Genomic DNA, 21180 nt, shown 5'->3' on the forward strand with positions numbered 1-21180 from the left:
ACCAGGCAATTCTCTCCTCGTGTTCTCATCCTTACGGCTATCGATGTCTCATACATATTCACACATCCCTACTATTCCGAGCACTTTAGAATTCAAATTCTGCCGCAATGCTCACACATTCCTATCCAACCCCACTTAACTGTTCCCTGTGTTCATATCAATACTATTCCCTTATTTGATCATTACAGTCCAAAACACACGACGATGCAGCTAACGCGCTCGAAACAACTATTATCACCAATCTCTCTCTTTTCATCCCCTATGCTTTCAGCGTACACACGAAGTTCATCGATCTACTTGTAATCTAAAATTATATTTATCTTGTAAATCCTCTGTTTTACTTTGGAACACCAAAAGTTAGTTTACGAACGGATCTAATATTTTTGTTCGACAAGAATCGCCTTCAAAATTTAAATTCATTAAATTCTTCCCCTAAACAGGTTTCAACGAATATCTCTCGCTCTGTAGCCGTATCGATTCGTCTAATCTTCTCGATTCGCAACTTTGCACCAGCGGTTGCATCAAGTATGTAATATTCAATGAAGTCAATGCGAACGCTTTTATTTGTAACTTCTTGACTTAAAAGTCATTTCGTACATCTACTAAATAACTGTGCAGAAATGTTTCCCACCCAGTTCTCATAAATTGCCAAAGTAAGATGCAAATGATAAGTACCATTAAGTATTCATTCGTTGTACATAGCATGCGCTCCATTCCAGGTGAAATAAATTATTCAGCAAAGTTTGAATAACCGTCGGATTCGGTTGAAAATTTGAATTTATTACACCGCCATGACAGAGGAGAGGGGGAAAGGTACTGCCTAAACATTTAATCAAACCTACTGACCGACGTCAACAACTTTTCGACGGATAGTGCCAAACGTCAAATTCAAAATTTGTTGATCCAACCTATATTTTGATATGCGAAATTGTACTTTAATTATCTGTGAAGCGAAACAGTTATATCGAGCGGCGAAAGTTGCCTCGTTCCAGATCCGTTAGAGAACTCGTCGAGAAGGCTTTTCTACCGGATTCTGTCGCCGACAGGCCTCCCAGGTGAAAACTATTTTATATAACAAGAGACTTTAAATCAGTTTTTACGCAGGATCTGTGTCTTGTATTTCATGATTCCATTTTACGTAATTTCCAATAACTTTTCCGACGAGTTTACAAATTAAAATTCCTCGAGCACTAATTATTTCGTAGCGTTAAAATAGAGATTTTCGAATTTTTGTTAACCATACCTTCCCGAGCTCTCCTTCGAAGCAAATTGTTTCGCGTTCTCTAGGAACCGATAAAAATGTAAATTACATCCCCATGAAATTCATCACCGAGGACTCAAGGCAACATTGATCCACGGATGAATAATTACGCTACCGTCTCGTTAAAACAATATCATAATAGCGTACTCCGTGGCTGTTAAACAGTAATTTCCATTTCGCGTCATTTATTATGCAATGCTTACTATCAACGCGATGCATGCATTCATGTGTACAATAATTGTTGGAACATCGGCGTAGTCGGTGTGGGGGGGGGGGGGGTGTAACTCATCTAGAATTTCAACGCCTAAAATTTCAAACAATTATGGGACATACTCCCGTGCACCGTCAAATTTCGTTCCCTCCTCGATGCTCAGTTATTTCGCTACTTATTAACGAAAACGCAACTCTCGCTTCTGGCACGGAGAAAGTACACGATTGTTGAGTATTTAAATATAATTATACGCTTGAGGCAAATTTTTTGTTATAAAAAAAAAGATGAAACCTTAAAGTATCCATTATGCCCATATTTATTATCGTTCAGTCTTTCGTGTTCGAGCAGTTGAAAATTACATACAGAGTACTGTAAAAAGTATGGTATGTAAAAATGTTTGGTAAAGTTTGACGAAATTTAGCTGCCTATGTACGAATAGAATCTCATCTAAACTTTGTTAAAAAATGTTAACCCCAAATCTGCATTAATTACCAAATCACCGATAATCCAATAGATCGACGAGAGTGCAAGCGCGTAATAAAAAGATAAAAATGTTATTGTTACAGAATGTTGGCAGCTCGTGATCAAAAACGTGGACGTCCCGAAAACGGTGAAGGTGGGCAAGGTGGATCACGTGATCCTGGACTGCGACTATGATTTCGAGAACACGCCTACGAAGGGATTAGTCGTGAAATGGTTCTTCAACGTCAACGAACTGGCTTACCAATGGATATACGGTAGAAACCCTTTGGCCGGCGAGCTCATGGAGAAGTACGTCGACCTGAAGTACGAAGCCAGCGACGATCCGTACACCAAGTACCGAGCCATGAAATTGAATAAGCCCGGTATCGATCTTACCGGCGACTACAGGTGCGTCATATCCACTTTCGCGGACGAGCGGTCTGCCAATGCCTCCATGGTTGTGTACTGTAAGTATCCCACTATTTACGACCAACCAAACCGCCCGTTGATTTACGATCCTTTATGCCGATTTATGCCGAACGAACTATATCCGGGGCCATCGTTCTCCCCGCGTAACATTTTATTTATCCGTTCGCCCAGATTTCGTCTCGGCTCGATTTCCCTCTCTGACAGACTTGTCTCTTAACCTTCTGCTTCGTTCAACGATTAACGATCGGTAAAAATTGGAAAATCGGAAATTTGACCAATCTCTCGAGAAGAAAAAAAGACTCGAAGCTTTGACTGCAAAGTTTGTTTGTTATAAAATCTAATTCCGTGATCTAGGTTCAAAATGCAAGACAACGCTTAATACTATTATTATTTTTAGTCTGATTGCCTGTAAAGCTTGTAGGAAATCTAATTCTATGATCTAGATTTAAACTGTAACGTTTAGAGAAAGGCTAACACCTAATAATGATTATGATTTTCAGCAAAATCATGGTCTTTGCTTTGAAACTATCTTGCACGTTCGCAAGGGCGAAGGAAATAACAGTTTTATCGGCTGAGTTATCAAAATGGCCGAAAGTGAAACAGCTGTCGCGGAGAATTGAGGTTATGTTCGTAGATTCCTCCCGCTGTCTTTCCCCCAATTTAGTCGGCTGATCCTCCACGTTAAGTACTTTTCTCAGACCGCAATATCTATAACAACTCGAGATCGAAATATCGGGGATTATTAACGTAATCCAGAGATCGCGAATTCTTTTTTAGGAGATATGAAATCGTAATTGTCGACAGTGTTGAGTCAGAGGGTACTTAAGCCCTTCGTTCTTCCAATCAATTGTTCCTCGATGGACGGTTGAAATTGTTTCGTAGAAGAATTGGTTGGTCACGACAAATCGAGTATTGTCTTCTATTGATTACAGACGTTTATCAACAGAATTTCAACGAAATGTAACATATTGATTTTACAATCCAATAGAATCGAATGCATTTTAATGTAAAGTGCATTGATTAAAGTTTAATTGAAATTGACGGATTTAAAGTCGGATTTAAAATTGACGCGTTTACAGTCTCCAAATATAACTGTCGAACGGCGAACGAGAACGTTCTATCAGCGCGGCGGCAATAATCCGAGATAATTCTAAGAGATAAAACATTGATTTACGATTCTTTATCCGGACGTATAGTCGAGGACGCCATTATTTTACCTACAATTCGATCACGCGGATCCGACAATTATTCATAGCCCATACACACCCACGCATTTCCACACTGTTAAGTTTCTCTTACGCGTCTCGTGGCCTGTAAACTCGTACAACGAATGGATCAGAATGGAAAGACACTCGGTCGAAACTAGAAAATTGTGTAACAAAACGGCGTATCATTTCTCGAGCATGAATAACACAATTGGACTCACAAATTTATCGTTTGTTGATATTTTGTAAAAACCAATATTATTCTTCTCGTTGCTATTTCGCGACCGAAACTTCGAAGCCTTTGCGCGCCAAGCTTGTCCAAACAAACCAAAATGTTGCTTCGCGTTTCTTCGATAAACAATCTTTTCTCGCGCATCGATTTTATGTTCCCGCTTATATTTCATCGACGTTAATAAGGAAAGAACCGTCCGTTCGTCGGCGAGTATTTTCACGACATTTACTTTAATTTCGATTATGCACCCCGTGGAGAAATCGCGTATGTCGCGTGCTTCGCCACCCGCGATAAGTGCGCAATTGTTGTCAAGTCATGTTACACTTTTACACGTCCCACGCATTTTGTCGTGACATGCCGCGATGCGGAGCGATGTTGCGTGAAATAATTCTTTAAATTGCAACGCGACACGAAACAAAGGCGCCGGGTTTGATCGAATCTCAACCGGCCGTTTATTTACCTCTGCTCGAATTTTCGTCATGTTAGATCCTGAATAATTTATAACCGTTGCAATTAACGTCGAAACACGCTTTTCTATCCTAATTAGGAAATACACGGTGATAAAATACATACAGGTGCGATCGATCCGCAATAATTCGAGTGTTTTGGTAGAAAAATAAATAAACAACATCGTTAAGGGTATATATATTTGAAATAACGTTTGATCGAAATATCCCGAGCGAATGTTGATTCGATTTTGTGGCGATTACAAATTGGCAGGTATCGTAATGTACTTCGATAATCGAGTCGAGAAAAAGAACACTTTGGAATTATGTGAAAACTCGACTCTTTTTCATTATTATCACGTAATCGCGATAGCAAATTGTTTCGACGCGAAATTATCGCTAAGTTCAAATTTCAATTAAACGCGCAAATCAACGCCGTGCAACGGTAATTTTACAAGTTAATGAGATTAACGGAATTAATTAGCGTAACGGAGCAATTTTCGTATTGAAATTAACGGTTTCGTTACGATTACGATTGTCGTTAATTTCACCGAAAATTTTAACGGTGTAATCAGCCACTTCCCCGTCCACCGAACCATCTACAGCGTGTTTTATTTTCAAACAAGCATTTCGGGGGCTTATGTGTATTTGACAAATATTTTTCACGCAGCAAAGCGGATGAGCTAATTATCGATGCTCGAAGGAGCAATTTATTGCTCGCCGCGAGCAACACGCAAGAAAGTGAATCGTTCCCCGGGGTAGTATCAAATATTTACCAACGAAGTTGGAGCACCGTGTAGTCAAGACAGATTATTTTGACGGCAAACAGAAATCTCGTGGGGAAAAAGTTCCAAGCATCCATGGTTGGCCGAGTGTAATTTAAAATTCTAACTCGTAAAGGTTAAACGTTGCTCGAACCACCTATTGACTCTCTGTCCCCAAAATTCGTCGACAAGACCACGGAGTTGTTTGAACGACTCTCGTATCGTTTCTTAAAAATTGTAACTTCAACCTTAAATCAATCTATATATCTGTTCTGAGTTTTTCGAGATCTTCTGTGAAAAATTTAAAATTATGTGACTAATATTTTTAAGGTAATTAAAGATAATTGCAACAATGATTTCACCAAAAATAAATGACTATTTATCGACTGTTTTTGCTAGAAATTGACAGCGAATAGGGGTAGTTGCTTCGAAGTTAGTGCGTTGTTCGTGAACGCTTTCGAAGCAAACGATGGATCCGAAACAATATTCCTTCTGTATGAGTTGCTTACATTCGGTCACAGAAGTCTACACACACCTACGCAGCCACATCTCATACCGCATGGAAAGCTAAAGTAAACCAAGAATGTTCTCTGTCCCAGCACTATGAAAGACCAACAAAGTATTAACATAATATAATTTACAATATCTGTGAATCTTAATACGTTTCAAATATTTGCAAACGTTTTGTCGCGAACATAAAGTATCTATTATTCTGTACCTCATTCATTCGCAATTTCATTCGAGTAAACGAAAGAGTACATACAATAAAATTATTAATAGACAGTGTACAATTGAAATAATATTTAAGCACAGTGGGTTAATTCTAATAATGTACGGCTGTAACACTTTTTCTGTTAGTCTTTCATTCGGTAAATTCTACCGAGAATAATGCAGAACGTGAAAGGACGAGTACTTGATTTCTTTGAAAAATTGTTAAACTAAAGTTATATATTTTTATATTCTGTTATCTTCGCGGTTCATATTTCTTTACGCGGCTAATGAATTCCCTTTTTCCATTTTGTGCCGCTGTAAGAACACAATTACGAGGGAAAACAGGCGGATCGTTGAACGTCGAGCGTTGTCCTCAATAATTAAATATTTCGTTAAACCCAAGCGACCACATTCATTTTCCAGTTCCAGCGTCCTCGCTCTTTTCAATTCTCAGTCGACCCATAATACCTCCCCGAAGACAAATTCGCGTCCAATTTGATTAAATTCTAATTTCGCGCGATTTTCAACCGAATAACATCGCTATATTTGACGAAAATTTCTATCCGTGCGGAAAATTAACTTTTCCATCGCAAAAGTAGATATCCATTCTCGAAACCATAGAATTTATCTGAATTCAGAGTTTTAAAGTCTCGTTTATATTCCTAAAATTTATTTCTGACTTTTCTGTTGCTATTGAAAAATTTCTGAGAAACGTTCTTTTCTAATTGCTCATCATCGAACTTCGATCTAATTTGCTTCGTTACAAATGTGTCGCACCTGCGACGGTAATTTACGTTTAATTTCAATCGATACTTCTAATTACTGTGTTTGTGTCGCGGTACTTGCTATATTTGCGCGAAATTATGGCGACTATAGCGGTGTATTCGCAAGTACATCCATAATTTCGCAACTTCTTGCGGAAAGGCTTCTACTCTGGGAATAACTTTTGGATAATTTGCAGGCCCATCTGCTACTGCCGTCATTGTAAATATTCCCACGAGGTTACTTTTCTTGGAAAATCTACGTCTTAAAATAATTTTATCTCAACAACTACGCCTGAAACACTTTTCCTCGATTGCAAACGTAAACTCTGGATAAGTTTATATTTTAAAATTTTTCCATCTGTAAACGTTTGAATTACGTTTACATATATATCAAAGCAGTATATTTATAGTTCTATTTCTGTAAATACATATCGGTCGATCGAATTTCAATAAACGCTTCGTCTACTGCGAGCTTACGTTTATTACTCCATATGCAAATATTGCATGATAAACTGTTGTGTAAACACGAGCGGCGAAACCACGGGTCTCATTAGAATTAATTATTCGACGGAAAATGAAACAAAATATTCCTAATTGATTAAATTTTACAGCGTGACAGAACAAGTAGCGAAACGAAAATACCGTAAACCTAATTGAAATCCAATTAATTTAGATTATCTGGCTAATGGATCATCTGAATTAAACCCGGAAATTGAGATTAACGTTTATTGCGAAAGAAGCAGCTTAAACTAATTGAAATACCACCTAATAAATTGCATCGGGGAAACATTATGAAAATAGAGGAACGGTTGCTGAAAACGAACGAAATGTTTCATAATTATTTAAACGATCCGTTTTCACTTTACGATCTTTTTTTTTACCAATTTCTATTATTGTAATCGTGAATGACAATTTTCATTCAAAAATATTCCTTTAATTTTGATATTAATTCGTTCGTGGTCATATTTAATGTACAATCATCGCAAAAATCAAACATAAATCCGCTTAAATGGCACCAACGGTAGCGTGAACAAATAATAAGCGACATTATAACGACTAAATGCTATAAACACTCACAATTATTATCATTTATAGAAATTGATATATACAAACAAAGGTGGGTTATTAATAGAACCAAACGTGAAGCAGTTTTTTGTATAAAAATAAATGGAAACGGAGCGAGAAAACCAAATAAGCGGAATAAAATTTGTTCGCGTCCGACCATTATTCGTCATTACTACTTGCGCTATTCTGTTCTGTTTGCAAACGTACTGTTTCTAAAAATTACCATTCATTAAATAATTTTTCGCGCAAAAATAAATGGAAACGGAGCAAAAAAATAAATAAATAAGAGGAATAAAATTTGTTGGCGCACGATCGAATGTGAATATCGAACGCGTCCGACCATTTCTCGACAGTACTACTTGCGCTACTTCGTTGCGTTTGTAATTTACCGTGTTTCAAAATTACCATTCTCTAAGTACATAGTCGTAAGTAATTAGAACAGATATTATCAATGTTCACAAACACTAACGCCAGTTAGAGATAACGGGATATGGCCAGACGCGTCAGTGGTTCTCAATCGAACGCGTTTCCCGCGTTTCTACTATTTCCTATTTTTTATTTCATCGAAACCCGGTATAATTTCCGAGTCCCCTGTGTGTTTATTATTGTACATTAACACGTTCGCGGACAGTACAAATTTTAATGTAAAAATTGACCATTACGTTAAAGTGCATAATAATTTCAAAAAATAAAAACTATATAGAATCGAATGCATGATAATGTGGCTTGTAAATTTGAATGTTACGAACGTATTGATTATTTTACTAACATTTACGAACGACAATATTTTCTCTAAAATTTTTCTTTTCTTTTCTCTCGCGTATTGCTTCTTTTCGTGCCGAGAAAGAATCGTGGAACTCGTCGTTCCTCGCGTTGAAATTCACTTTTGAGATCGTATCGCGTGCAGGGTTTCTGGTTTTCTTTCTCGATGACGGTGGTCGCGGTGGACGCGCTGGGACGCGATATAATTTGAACTTTTCTGTCACCGGTGACACGTGCGCAATTTATTTTCTCGGTCGCATTTACCGTGGCCTCTCGCGGCCAGTGGCCGGTTCTCGTTCGCGAAAATAAAAGTTGCCGACCAGCGCAATGAAACGGAGCAAGAGGAGACGACGAAAAGACCCGGGGCCCTGGAAACGTCCGAACATTATCGCGATAATGCAACGTCGTCTTCCACCCCCGCGGCCAGCGCACACGCGCGTTTGTATCCTTTTTACTATTACCTTTTTATTTTCATTGCCGTACGTGTGGCCGCCGCGAAATATCCACTTACGCTCCTTGTATCGCGCAGTGTCCGGGATTCGATGGACGCTCGTAAATTCCTCTGCCTTCCATGCACCCCCTCCCCCCCACGGTTAATGGAAAATTGAATGTCCCCGGGTTCCACGACCCCGGATCTCGGAATCATTGCGCGATAACGTTGTCTTACGACGTCGCAAAGAATCCAACCCACGTCGACTCTCGTCGCCCTCGTTTCACCCTTTCGGCTATGACGCTCCAAAGTGGCATTCCCCGTCGATGGGGGCACAGTTCAAGGGTCGAATAATAACAATTTTGGGTTACGCGGGTCAGGAAACGATCTGCATACTTATACGGAACTTAAACTCTTTGTAAACTCGACTCTGATGGTCGAGGAGACTTCGAGAGTATATTCACCGATGACCAGAGCTCGCGCACGAACGCGAATTTCCACGAAATTGTCGGGAAACAGAAGCTTCGTATTTTTCCAAATCTATAATTAGTTTCTATGGTTTATTTATGCACACTCAATTTCTTCATTTGAAGACAACATTTCGTATCAAATTCAGGAAACTATTTTTGTGGTTTATTTTGAGACTGTGATTTATTTATCGAGGCTAAGTAGTGCAGCAGCTTGCTGTTGCGAGTGTGTAACAAGAGGAAGAGAAATGGAAGGGGAGCGTTCACTGCCCTCAGACGCCAGGACAGTAAAAGGTCGAGCACTTGTGAGAAAGTCTAGTTGGTAGCCATCTGGTGGCGAGAATCTTGATATTTATATTAATATTGCAATTTTTAAAGCGTTGAAAATATTTTTTTTTAATTGAAAGATACTTGTTAAAACTGGTAAAATAAACAAGATTAAAAAGAGAGTCTCTATCGAAAGAATCGTGCACACACTCAAACTATAACATATAATTATTTTAACGAACCCAATTCAACCATGATTAACATAAAACTGTTGGAGGACGGTTCCGTGTTTTTTTCATTACAGGCTGCGGTGGGAAGTTGTACGAAACAATGTTCGTTTTAGATTAGAATTGATCGTAAACGCAAGATGTGGAAAAAACGAAGCAGGTGCGCGCGAAGGATTCGATTTAGAGCTAATGGAATGTACGTGTCAGGAGAGTTTCCTCGAAGGGCACCAATGTAAAAAATATTGACAGTTACATTTGTGTACACCTTTAGTTCCTCTCTTTTCAAGTCTTTCTCGAAATTATTCCAGGAGAATTGGAGACGAACGTACAAATTTGGCAAAACCAGTATTCCTTGAAATGAAAAACATAAAAGTTTTATAAAAATCAAAAAATTATTCCAATAAATACAGTTCTCTATTTTATAATCTCGATTAATGCTGGAATTTAACGACATTTTCCAATTTTCACTATTTCGTTGCAGGCTTTTTTTTTTGTTTTATGAATAAAAAACTTCACCCGTGACGACGCACGCCATCCACCGAATTTCCCATCGGTATTACCTCATAAACTTTCATTCTCCCAAACGATTTTTTGCCCCAGCGTGAAAATAAAGCATTAAGTAGAATAGTAAAAATTTCGAGAAGTCGTTGAACCGTAAAATCACCAAATCCTTCGCATTCTTGTGAAAATAATGAAAATAATAACCCGTTGCGTTCATTTATCGGAACTAAATCTCTGTGTTAAATGCCATTCGATGCAGATAAAGGTACACACAGTGGAACGTGGAAGAGATCTAAATAAAGATTGGAATGAAATAGAGTATTGTCTGCAGAGGATAGACTCGTGGTACGTGGGACGAATAAAATTTCACAGTTGCTTTTACAACAATACCGCCCTGGCTTTCGGCTACGTCCGAATCGAACAGTCCGGGAAATCATTGTCGAACATTAAGCTTTATCGCCCGTACTGTGCACGCTCGAATTTATTTGCCAATTTGTCTTATGCCAATAAGCCTCTTGTAGAAGGGAGAAATAGAAACCAAAGAATTGGATGCGAAAAATAGCGTGGCTGTTTACAAAAGGAGAATACGTATGTTGAATTAATTACGACGGATACGTTCCGTCTCGAAAAACAACGATCACGGTGCAACAGAATTTACCATTACTTGAATAAACATTGCACTACTTTCAGCAACTTCCAACAAAATAAAAGAAATTTAGAGTAGATACAGAATCCCATTTACTTTTTTGAATTTAGTTCACTATAAGAGATAAATTTTTATTAATTAACTCTAATTTATAACAATAGTTTAATAGCCGAATATTTCGTTTTCAAAGGAAACAATATTCTCGTTTGTTCCAGCGACCGAGGAAAAATTCGATCTTGTTTATAGAAAGAGAACAATAGACGATAAGGATGGAGTGGAGATATCGTGTATGGCAGAAGGACTATATCCACAACCTACCCTGGATATATCCATCGAGTAAGTACTCCTGCAAGCTTTTCAACCCCCACAAGCATGCACCAGGTTAAACTATCCAATTTTCTGATATTTTCAAATCTTGATAAACGCAGAATTTTTGCTTGTATGTTAACGAATAAAATGATTTTTGCTCGATGCATATAGTGGGTGGGTGAATTCCTTGAAAATAACTACTTTAGAATTGTGATAAAACATTTTTCCCCAGACATACAATTTCATAGGAAGAAAAAAGAATGCTGAATGTATTTGGGTGAAAACGGGGAATTAAGTCGTCTGATTTTAGCACGAGAAATTTCTCAGTGATAACAACGAGTCCTGTGAAACAGCCTTGCAGCACTGTTATCTGTAATAATAAAACCCAAAGTGTAAAGCGTGAACAGCGACAAGTCGTAGATTATATCGCGCTGAATAAACATCGTTATTATTTTACATATTCGCTGAGACTTTCATCGTGTAAGAACGAGACATACAAAATTAGCGTTTAAAAAAAAATTGCAACGAACGTGCTTGACTTCGTGAACTTTCACAATTTTCGTAGCCTTTATTACATCGATGGATTAAATATTAGTTGTAGAGAAAGTTTATATGATTTTATGTATTAAAAATTGCTGCACTTGACATTTCCTTTTAAATAAACAAGCATGGAATAATTTTATAGGATTCTCTAATCTGCCAGTGAATCTCTGGAATAACAGTATCATGCTAATGGGGTACATTCAACGAACATACAAGGTGTCCCGTCAGAAACAGAACATCCAATTACTTCCTTCAGTTCCGACGCCACAAACGGACGTTTCAAAACAGAATTTTCTTTCATCCTTGGATTTCAAATGCTACGAAACACGCGTTTACATTTATCGATAGTAACGAATATCGCAAATGACGTTTACGTATGGACGATGAAAACTGTCGCGTCTGAATATATTTTTTAAAATACGCCACGATCAAAATAAAACTCAAATCTTGGTATAAAAATGAAAACCCAAAATGTAAAATATTACAAATTTATAAGAAAACGTGCTTGTATCGTAAAATAGGTTATTTTACATATTTACGTCTCTTATGCAAAGTATCGACAAGCGTACCTTTCAAAGATGGAATAAGTTCTGAAATATTGGCGACGTCGCGAGCGAAGGAAACAATTTGGTGTTTCTGTCGGGACACCCCGTATTGCATGATGTTTGGGCTTTAACGCGGCCGTGATAATTTTGCAAACGTCGCTTCCATTGCAGGGGTGTTCCGGAAAAGCAAACAGCGAGGCCCACCGTTACGCTGCGTGACGATGGACTGTACGATATCTTATCACGAACGGCCTTACTGGACGAAGATTTACCGGAAGCGGCGATTGTCAAATGCTTGCTCGGTATACCGAAGGCAAACTACAACGTTTCCCACCAAACCGTCTACTATCCCGGTTAGTATAACGTATTTTAATCTAACCTATCTATCTTCGTTTCTATTTCTCGCTGTCCCCTATCTTTCTACGGGCTTCCGTTACCATTCCACGTTCGATCTTCATCGTGACCAGGACGAAAAAGCATCACTCGTTAATGCAGCTCGTCGATTAATTACGTTTCATTCTTGCTCCTACTCCAAATCGATTCATGGCGATCGTTCAGGCATGTCAAATCCATTTTTATCCGGGGCTCTCAACTTTCACTTTGCTATTTTACCAAATTTACAATCGTAAGATACCTTCTAACTTTAACTGGTAAAACTGTGTTTATATTTATCTTGGCTTGAAAGTACTCGTTGGTATTGGAAGAGGTACTACGCGTCCGCGAGAAGTTGGAAGGCGAAAGGAACGCGGGTCTGACTGGTTGCCCACTCTAGTTCAGAAAGAAAGTGGGGATGGACGGAGCAAACGAAACGTTGTCCCACTAGCCAACTTCTCGAGTAGACACAGTATCGTTTTCTTGTTATTTATCATTGGGACAAGTTATTTGCAGAAACGTATCAAAGATAAATGTACATGATAAAGCTAAGGATTAAGAACAATTATAAAAGTCAAACGGACCGTAAAATCGAATGCAACGGGTAACGTGTTTGACATGTCTGCTCTAACTCGACGAGCCTGCCTTTTATGATAAATATTTGTACGATAAAGTTTGCACTTTTACGACGGGTATATTTCCTTGGGAGACTGTTAACGAATTTACTTTGAGTTCACGAAGTTCTGAAAGCGAAATAAAAACACGAAATGCATTTAGACTATAATTAATAGCGTCTCTTTCGGCAATTCTATAGTCAGAACAATAAATATATCGTGCGTCTAATGTACAAATTATCAAATATTCCATTCTCCACCCTCTCCTAATCGTTCCCCAAAACACTTCGTAAAGTAAGTATCCGAAATGTTTAATTCTATGTAACGTAGAAAATGCGATAAACGTGGAAAGGTGTTTTTCGTTGTCGAGGAATGTGGCGGGAACCGCCGATGCGTATGACATCCGGTGTGGCAATTTTAAAACTTCCCGCGTGTCTGAAAAATCGTTATCGTTGACCATGATTGCCTTGCTGTTCCATGTGTAATTTTGTCTCCTGTGTGTACATGTTCCCTGTGCGTATAAACACGAAACGTCAATAATAAATCGAACCCCGTCGAGCGTTTGGCGAGTTCGCCGTTTACACTTCCCGGTGTTGCGTTACACGTTTTACGGAACGTTAACGTCAACGTTGAATTTTAAACGATGCCTTCCTTTGGCTCGTCGAATAAACAACCTCCACCGCCCTGGCAATTTACGATTCTTATTTTTATTTTTATTTTTTCTTCTTTCGTCGCGTTTCTGTTTTTCGGAGAACGCGGAGATACGGGGCACGAGGACGTCGCGCTCTTCCGCGTTTCCGGTTCCGCGAGGGAAATATTGCAACGCGACGAAGCGGACACCCGTCCGGCGACATTCGGTTTTCGACCAGACGAATGTTTCTCGCGTGGAACGTTGATCGACAGAAAGTAGGAATAACAAAATACGGACCAAATGTCCCATTGTTATTTATACAGGGTGGGGAGCACGAAACCCGAAACTCCATTTATTTCTCGTTGTTTAACCTTTTAATTTGCCTGTTCTCGAAGAGTCTCGATCTCAAATCAAAGAAATAATTTTTAATCGTTAAACTTGTTTGTACTGTTCATACTGTTAGCCAGACATATTGTTATTGAAATAAGGAAGAAACGGATTACAGGTCTATTCGATGTCTATTAGTGTTTTTAATATTCTGAGCCACTCTTAGAGATTTTATTTGTATTTTTATATATTTTGAAATATATTCGCTTACTTTAACGATATGAAATTATTAATAACACTAACCCAGAACCGATAGGAGGCTAACGCGAAAGCTTTAAAAACGTTCTGTTGCATATTTTAGGTACGACGAGCATACCTTTTTATAAACTTCGTGCGTATGGCATATTTCAAAGCAGGGATATAGTGGGGGATTAATAATTCACTGTGTGGGAGAACATTGTCGGAACTCGTAGCGGAGTAGAGTAGTTTTTAATGTCACCTCGACTAAAGTCGAAATCTGCACTGAATCCTATAACTTTGTATTCATAGTTCGTTTCAAGTACATTCTACGTGTGTTAATTCATGAGTATAATTTAAATCTCCCGGTGGTTGGACGATTAAGGGAAAGATTTCCATTATTATGGCTTTCATCCATTTTTTAAATATGACACAAAAATTCATATTTATCTGAAAATGTTACTTCGAGAAACTGAGTAGGAAAATGGAATATTGAACACAATTACAAATTAAATTATGAAGTTATTTTGTGACAAAGAAGTAGCTTTCTTTTTGTTTTGTAATTTGCCTCTTCTTCCGTTCTTTTTCTCGTTTTATGCATTTTTAAAATTCCGCTGCAGCTTTCATCCTGACTGCATTGTTCGTTTGTCTTTAACGTTTTTTAGTTTTATTATTTTTTTCATCGTCCTTTGTTTTCTCCTTCATAGTTAAAAACGTGTACAAATATAATTAATCTAAATATTCAAGAAGGAAACAAACTCGAAACACATTCAAATGCACGTGCAATTTCAACATTGCATTTTCAACAGTAATTATGTTTGATAATTGCTCGTTAATTTTAATAATATGTAAGTTCGTTCATCCGTAATTTCATATACAATACAAAAGATATTTACTGTGTTACGATATTTTATTTAATTACTGCTAGCCAGTAAACGTAATAATTTGGATATTAAAACAATCGCTATCGTTAAAAAAATGAAACCTGCCCCGATTCTGCATTTTTTGAGTTAAAAAAAATCTTCATTTTCTGACAAGATAGAAAATGTAAATTAATTACGTGCTCGAAAAGCGCGTGGTTTTTGTTAATCAGCAGAATCATTATGAATTTTGGGATTCCAATATCGTTATATTTTTCCCTTCGATGTTACGTTACGTTTTTATAATCATGTTTTGTATTTTTTGGAAAAGAAATGTTGAAGAATTATTATTTACTTTTTAAATATCACAAATATTAATGAAACTTTGCGTCGACGTCCAATTATTGGATCGTGTTCAATTACTTTTTTCACGTTAATATTATTTTTACATTTATGTGGCGAAAAGCAATATTACACAAAGGCGAAACCTGTCTGGTGCCACGGTAAAATGAATTAATTAAAAGATTTATGCAGTCACGCTGAGGTCTAGTCTGGAAATTTAAAGAAACTGTGGATCTGAAAATGATCATTCATATTTCAATTAAATACTAAGCCCAAAGATTCTCTAATAAATCCATAGTTTATATAGAAGGTATTCCAGTAAGCGCGAAACAAACGGGAATGGTGATATTCTACGTAAAAAGTAAGTCGCAAATGTGGGATAAAATTTGTTGTCGTAATGGCTTCGTTTTCGAAATAATTGAATAAGAAAATTTGTCGAGCACGCGTACGACTGAATACGATTTGTCCAACGCGTTTGACCACTACTCGCTATTTCTACTTGCTCCGATGTCCAAGGTGTACTATATTGCACGCGTCACCTATGAATATTCAAAATCGATTTTCTCTAAAACGAATCCCCGGTGTGAAGAAATTTTATTTTACATTTTCGATTTATTTTTTTACGTGAAATTACTCTTTTTTCCAGTTGTGACTACTGGAACATATTTTTCCTATTTCGGTCACCGGTTTTTATATTCCAAATTTTTTATTAGTCTTTGAAACATTTAAGTAAATAGGTAATTCCTTAAAGCTCGCTTTTATTTCTTGAATAATATTTTTCAGTTATATATCACTCAGCAGAATGTAAAAAAATAACAATTCCTGATTAATTATGAGTAGTAATTTCATTCGTATCCGAAAGTTAATCGAGAAATAAAATAATTTGCTTGCTTAAAACGTTTCACTTGTCGTCCTTTTCAAATCTAGATAACAAAGTGATTTTCCTGAAATACCTTCGAGGAAGGTTTTTGAATGCCACATTCCGAGTCCCATTGTATCAATTCAAAAGCACATGCACTCTGAAGAGTAATTATGTTTCACAACAAGCTCGATTATACCCAGTCAAAATGTTCACAGACCGTAGTCGCATTGTCATTACGACAAAAATAGCAGTTTAAATGTTCAATTAAACAACGACATTAACGAAACTAATTGTCCATCACAAATTCTATTTTTCTGAAGTAATTTGCGAAATGCTAAATAAATATTGCAAAATTGCATAATTTTGTCAAAATTCGCCCGAAACTGTTGCCTCGAAAATTAAATTGAAGCTTGAACCTTCTACTTGTTGATTCCTTCGGTCGATATCATTCAAGTTGGTGCTCGAAAAATAAAATCCCCCTTTAATGAGGGATTTGGCAAGTTGTAACTCTTTGATGTTCGACGAGTGGCGTACAAGTACAATTTTCGGCTCACAGTGTCGCGAATATTGATCCTTTCCCTTTGAAACGACCGTAGCCGCCACAAAAGTGGATCATATTTTTCTTCATCCAAATTGCTGTCATTTAAATAAACTGCAATTTTTATAGTAGTGAACTAATTCGTTCGAGATCAACAGGAATACAATGAAATTACATAGACAATAAATAACAATTATAATATCCAAGATATTAGTCTTTCAAGAACTCGACGTAGCTTCTTTCTACTCGATTTTGTTCCAATAAATTATTTGCAACACCATCTCCAATTATCTTCCAAAAAATTTATCAAATCTATTTATATCGTGAAGTGACGTAGAAATTTATTCTTCGAATATTCTTCTCATAAAATTAAATCGAATTTTCGATCTCATTGATTCGGAAAATATTCAGCATCGTGCAAAGTTTAAAAAAGAAACGAACAATGTTCGAGAGAAAAAATTCATTAAAATTCCACCCCTTTGACACCAGTCTCTCCAGACTCTCGAATTCGTCGTCCACGTTTCCACGAAATGACCAAAAATTAAAGGACGAAGGGAAATCTTTTTTTTCTCGCGATTCTCGACACACGAATGGTGTGATATCTGACGTGGTCTCAACGAGGGTGCAGAGTTTCAGTATATTACACGCATCTCGTTATCCCAGTAACGTTGCATCTCCCAAGATGACGTTCCAGCAGGAGCGGGTAGGGTTCAAAGGCCCAGGACCGCGCCGAAGGGGTCAAGTAGTGGGCGTCGACGAGTCTTAGAGCGTGTGTATCGCGTTTACTCACAGACGGCCGGCTATTTTGCGGCGAAACTTGTAGCCACGTCCTTCCTCTCGCTTCGTTATCATCTCGGCCAAAGAAGGGTTTTCAGCTCATCCGGTTGCAGGTAGCCTGCGGTGAGATGAAGGAAAGGACTAAATTACACAGGTTAAATTGCTTGTACTTCCACAGCCAGCACGCCCCACCTATTATCATCCAATTTTCTCTTCCGCGAACTAAATCTTCCGAGTTCGTAAGATCTGAAAAACTGGTGGGGACACCGTCGTCGTCGTCGTCGTCGCAGAGGGTGTGACGGTTTAACAGGGGACTCTTCGTTAGCTCTCCGTTCCACGTGTTTCCCAATTTGCACCCGTCTGTTCGACACTCGAGCGCGTGACGAGCATCCCTGATCCGTTTCACTGACTTTCACGGGGCTGGATTATTATTGATTCGTTCCACTGAAGGGGAAAGATCGAGCCAAACAGATGCACGCCAACAACGACGATCTCATTCGACGCACGCTTCATACATCTGACGCAACATTTATCGATAAATCTGCCCTCTCGCAATTTTTTAGAAAATTTTATTCCACTTTAAAATAGGACGGCTCGAGTAATCGATGTACTTATATACAGTGTGTTCGGCCAACCCTGGGAAAAATTTTAATGAGAGATTCTAGAGGCCAAAATAAGACGAAAATCAAGAATACCAATTTGTTGATGGTGGCTTCGTTAAGAAGTTATTAACGTTTAAAGTTCCGCCAGTACTGAATTTTTTTCTCGAAAGTGGGTAGGATTTCGAGGGTATGTCTAATGACCAAAAATGATTGTACTTGACCTCCTCAACCGAAAATAATTTTTTTAGAACGATTTGAAATTTTTCAATTTTGTCGAAAAATTTCAACACCTACCCGATTTTTTTTCTCGAAAGTGGGTAGGATTTCAGGGATATGTCTATTCACCAAAATTGATTGTATTTGACCCCCGCAACTGAAAATAATTTTTTTAGAACGATTTGAAATTTTTTAATTTAATTGTTAATAACTTTTTAACGAAGCCTCCATCAACAAATTGGTATTCTTGATTTTCGTTTTATTTTGGCCTCTAGAATCTCCCATTAAAATTTTTCCCAGGGGTGGCCGAACTCCCTGCATATCAACAAAGTGTCGATTTTTAATATTTTTTCCTTATTTTTTGCGTCGATACGCTAACTGAGAAAATAATTGAGGCGAATCCAGTTTGCGCGGTTCACCGACCATAATGGAAAGTTTTTAATATCGTTTTTAAAATTTATAACGAACATCAAACATTTGAAAACACAAAATTCGTATTCATTTTCTGTTTTACTATTTAGCACGCCTTTGTACCGAGGTATTAAACACACTTAGTTTATAATGAAAATTAACCAACGAACCGGGGTGATATTTTCATTGAATATATTTAAAGTAGTTTTTTACGGATTCTACAACATATCCGATATAACATTCGTTTCGATACAACGTTGGAAAAACGTGAAAAGTGTACTTCTCGTACCATTAATCATTTCAACTAATTTTTCGAAAAAGTTAATCGAACTTTTCTCATTTCTCATGAAATAACTCAAGACTTCGTTCCTTTACGCGATTATCTCTCTCGGTTGTCACGGAACAAGTATAATAAAATTAAAGGGCTCCAAAGTTCTCGGGGCATTATGTAGCATAATATAGCGCGCATTCGCTGCTGCGACAAACCGCGGGAAATTAATTAAAGGCGAAGAAACTTTTGCAAAAAAATATTTACCTTGCGTTTCGAGTGAAAATAGACGATGGACATAATTATTTAATGAAATCCGTGATAATATTAAAAACCCACCCGAAGTTTTTACGATTAATCCGTCGAATCGTTTTGCCTTAGATTTTATTTGTTCGTTTCGTTGTTGTGTTCTCGTTTAATAATTTTGTGAACAATGTTATGAATATTTATAATTTTCAATGCATGGTGTATGGTAAATGTGTTTATTATTTTGTTTGGTATATTTTAATAATTTTTCTGTTTTGTTTGTTTGTAACTTTGTGTCACGTCATTATCCCTGTCAAATAAATTGATTAATTACAATTTATTCTGATTTATAGTCACAGTTCCTGAGTATAGATTTTTATGCCCAAGTAAACGTTGTGTCTGTAGAGTAACATGTACACATTGGAAAAAACAGTTTTCATTCATACATAAAGTCACTCAACATTCTAGAATGACAAGTGATTGTACAGACTGTTAAACATCCAGAAAAGCGTAATAAAAAAGTAATAAGTTCGTTCGGATTCTTAATAAATTACATTAAATACTTTCCATCCGTCAGTTTTCGTTTAATTTATTTTTCTTTCAAGCGTTTGCAATCAACTTTGATTTAATAAAAAAATATACATAAACGTTACTTTATACTTGAAAAAGAAAAGTCAGCGAATGCACTGATTCAGAATGGTTTAGAAATTATTACTGGCTGTATGGACATACACGTTAACAAAAAATGAAATCTGGACAACAATTAATCCAAACAAAGTCTGTACGAACTTATTACCAAACAGAATATATTTTATTTCTCTCTCTACTTTTCACATTTCTTCTTTTTCTCATTTTCAGTTCACGTCACGTTTCTTTTACGTCGTCTCGATTTTTCGTACTGTAAATTCACCGTCGGACGAAGAACTAGAATCGAGGGAACGAACAGTTAAATTTTTAATGCAAAAGAGATTAAGAAATAAAAATCGCGTTCTACCGTCGTGTTCTCCTTTGTTGTAACTGTGACTAAGGGATGGTTTTATAGCTAACACATTGATTGGCCGCCTGAATTTCTAACATTGTTGCCCAGTTCGTAGAAATATCTATGCTTACTACTTGATGGACGCGATATGTGGTGTTTGTTGTGCAGGAACGCCTACTACTACTTCAACTGCTACAACGAAGCTGCTGCAGAAAATGGAGAACCAAGCGCTAGACAACTCAGAGGCTGGCAATGGTGGTGGTAAGGCTTGTAAATTTCTCCTCGTCTATTCACAGCATCACCACCATAAGCCACCATCGTTCATGAGATTTGGAAACTTTGACAAGATCGATAGTGTTGTCTTTCTTGCGTGCAGGATTCCAATTCCCAAGCACTCCGACGCTCGAATTTGCTCGTAACGCCTGAAAATCGCTTTAGTACCCTGGGGCCATCGTTTCTTAGCGAAGAATCCGAAGGATTCGCTGACAAAGAGCGCACCGCGAACGATACGTTTCGTCTGTCTTGATCGTTTCCGGTGCAACGACTCGCGTCTGAGAGAAATTCACGCGTACTGTAAACGATTACACCCTTTTCGAGGAAAAACGATTTTTAAGGCTACGCGGAAATAAAAATTATCGATGGGCTTCGATA

The 21180-nt window shown here is 37.5% G+C and overlaps 1 protein-coding gene across 3 annotated transcripts in view; it reads left to right on the forward strand.

Annotated features, from left to right (window-relative positions):
* Window positions 1-21180, forward strand: part of LOC143348219 (uncharacterized) — a 404100-nt gene that overhangs the window by 375377 nt on the left and 7543 nt on the right. For 2 of the 3 annotated variants that reach the window (XM_076778215.1, XM_076778217.1), the window contains 4 exons: window positions 2039-2401; window positions 11066-11186; window positions 12419-12600; window positions 20698-20790. In XM_076778215.1, coding sequence (XP_076634330.1) covers window positions 2039-2401; window positions 11066-11186; window positions 12419-12600; window positions 20698-20790 — 759 coding nt within the window. The remainder of the gene's footprint in view (window positions 1-2038; window positions 2402-11065; window positions 11187-12418; window positions 12601-20697; window positions 20791-21180) is intronic. The other variant, XM_076778216.1, reaches the window with a different exon arrangement.

This window comes from Colletes latitarsis, chromosome 11, assembly GCF_051014445.1.
Source record: "Colletes latitarsis isolate SP2378_abdomen chromosome 11, iyColLati1, whole genome shotgun sequence".
NCBI lineage: Eukaryota > Metazoa > Arthropoda > Insecta > Hymenoptera > Colletidae > Colletes > Colletes latitarsis.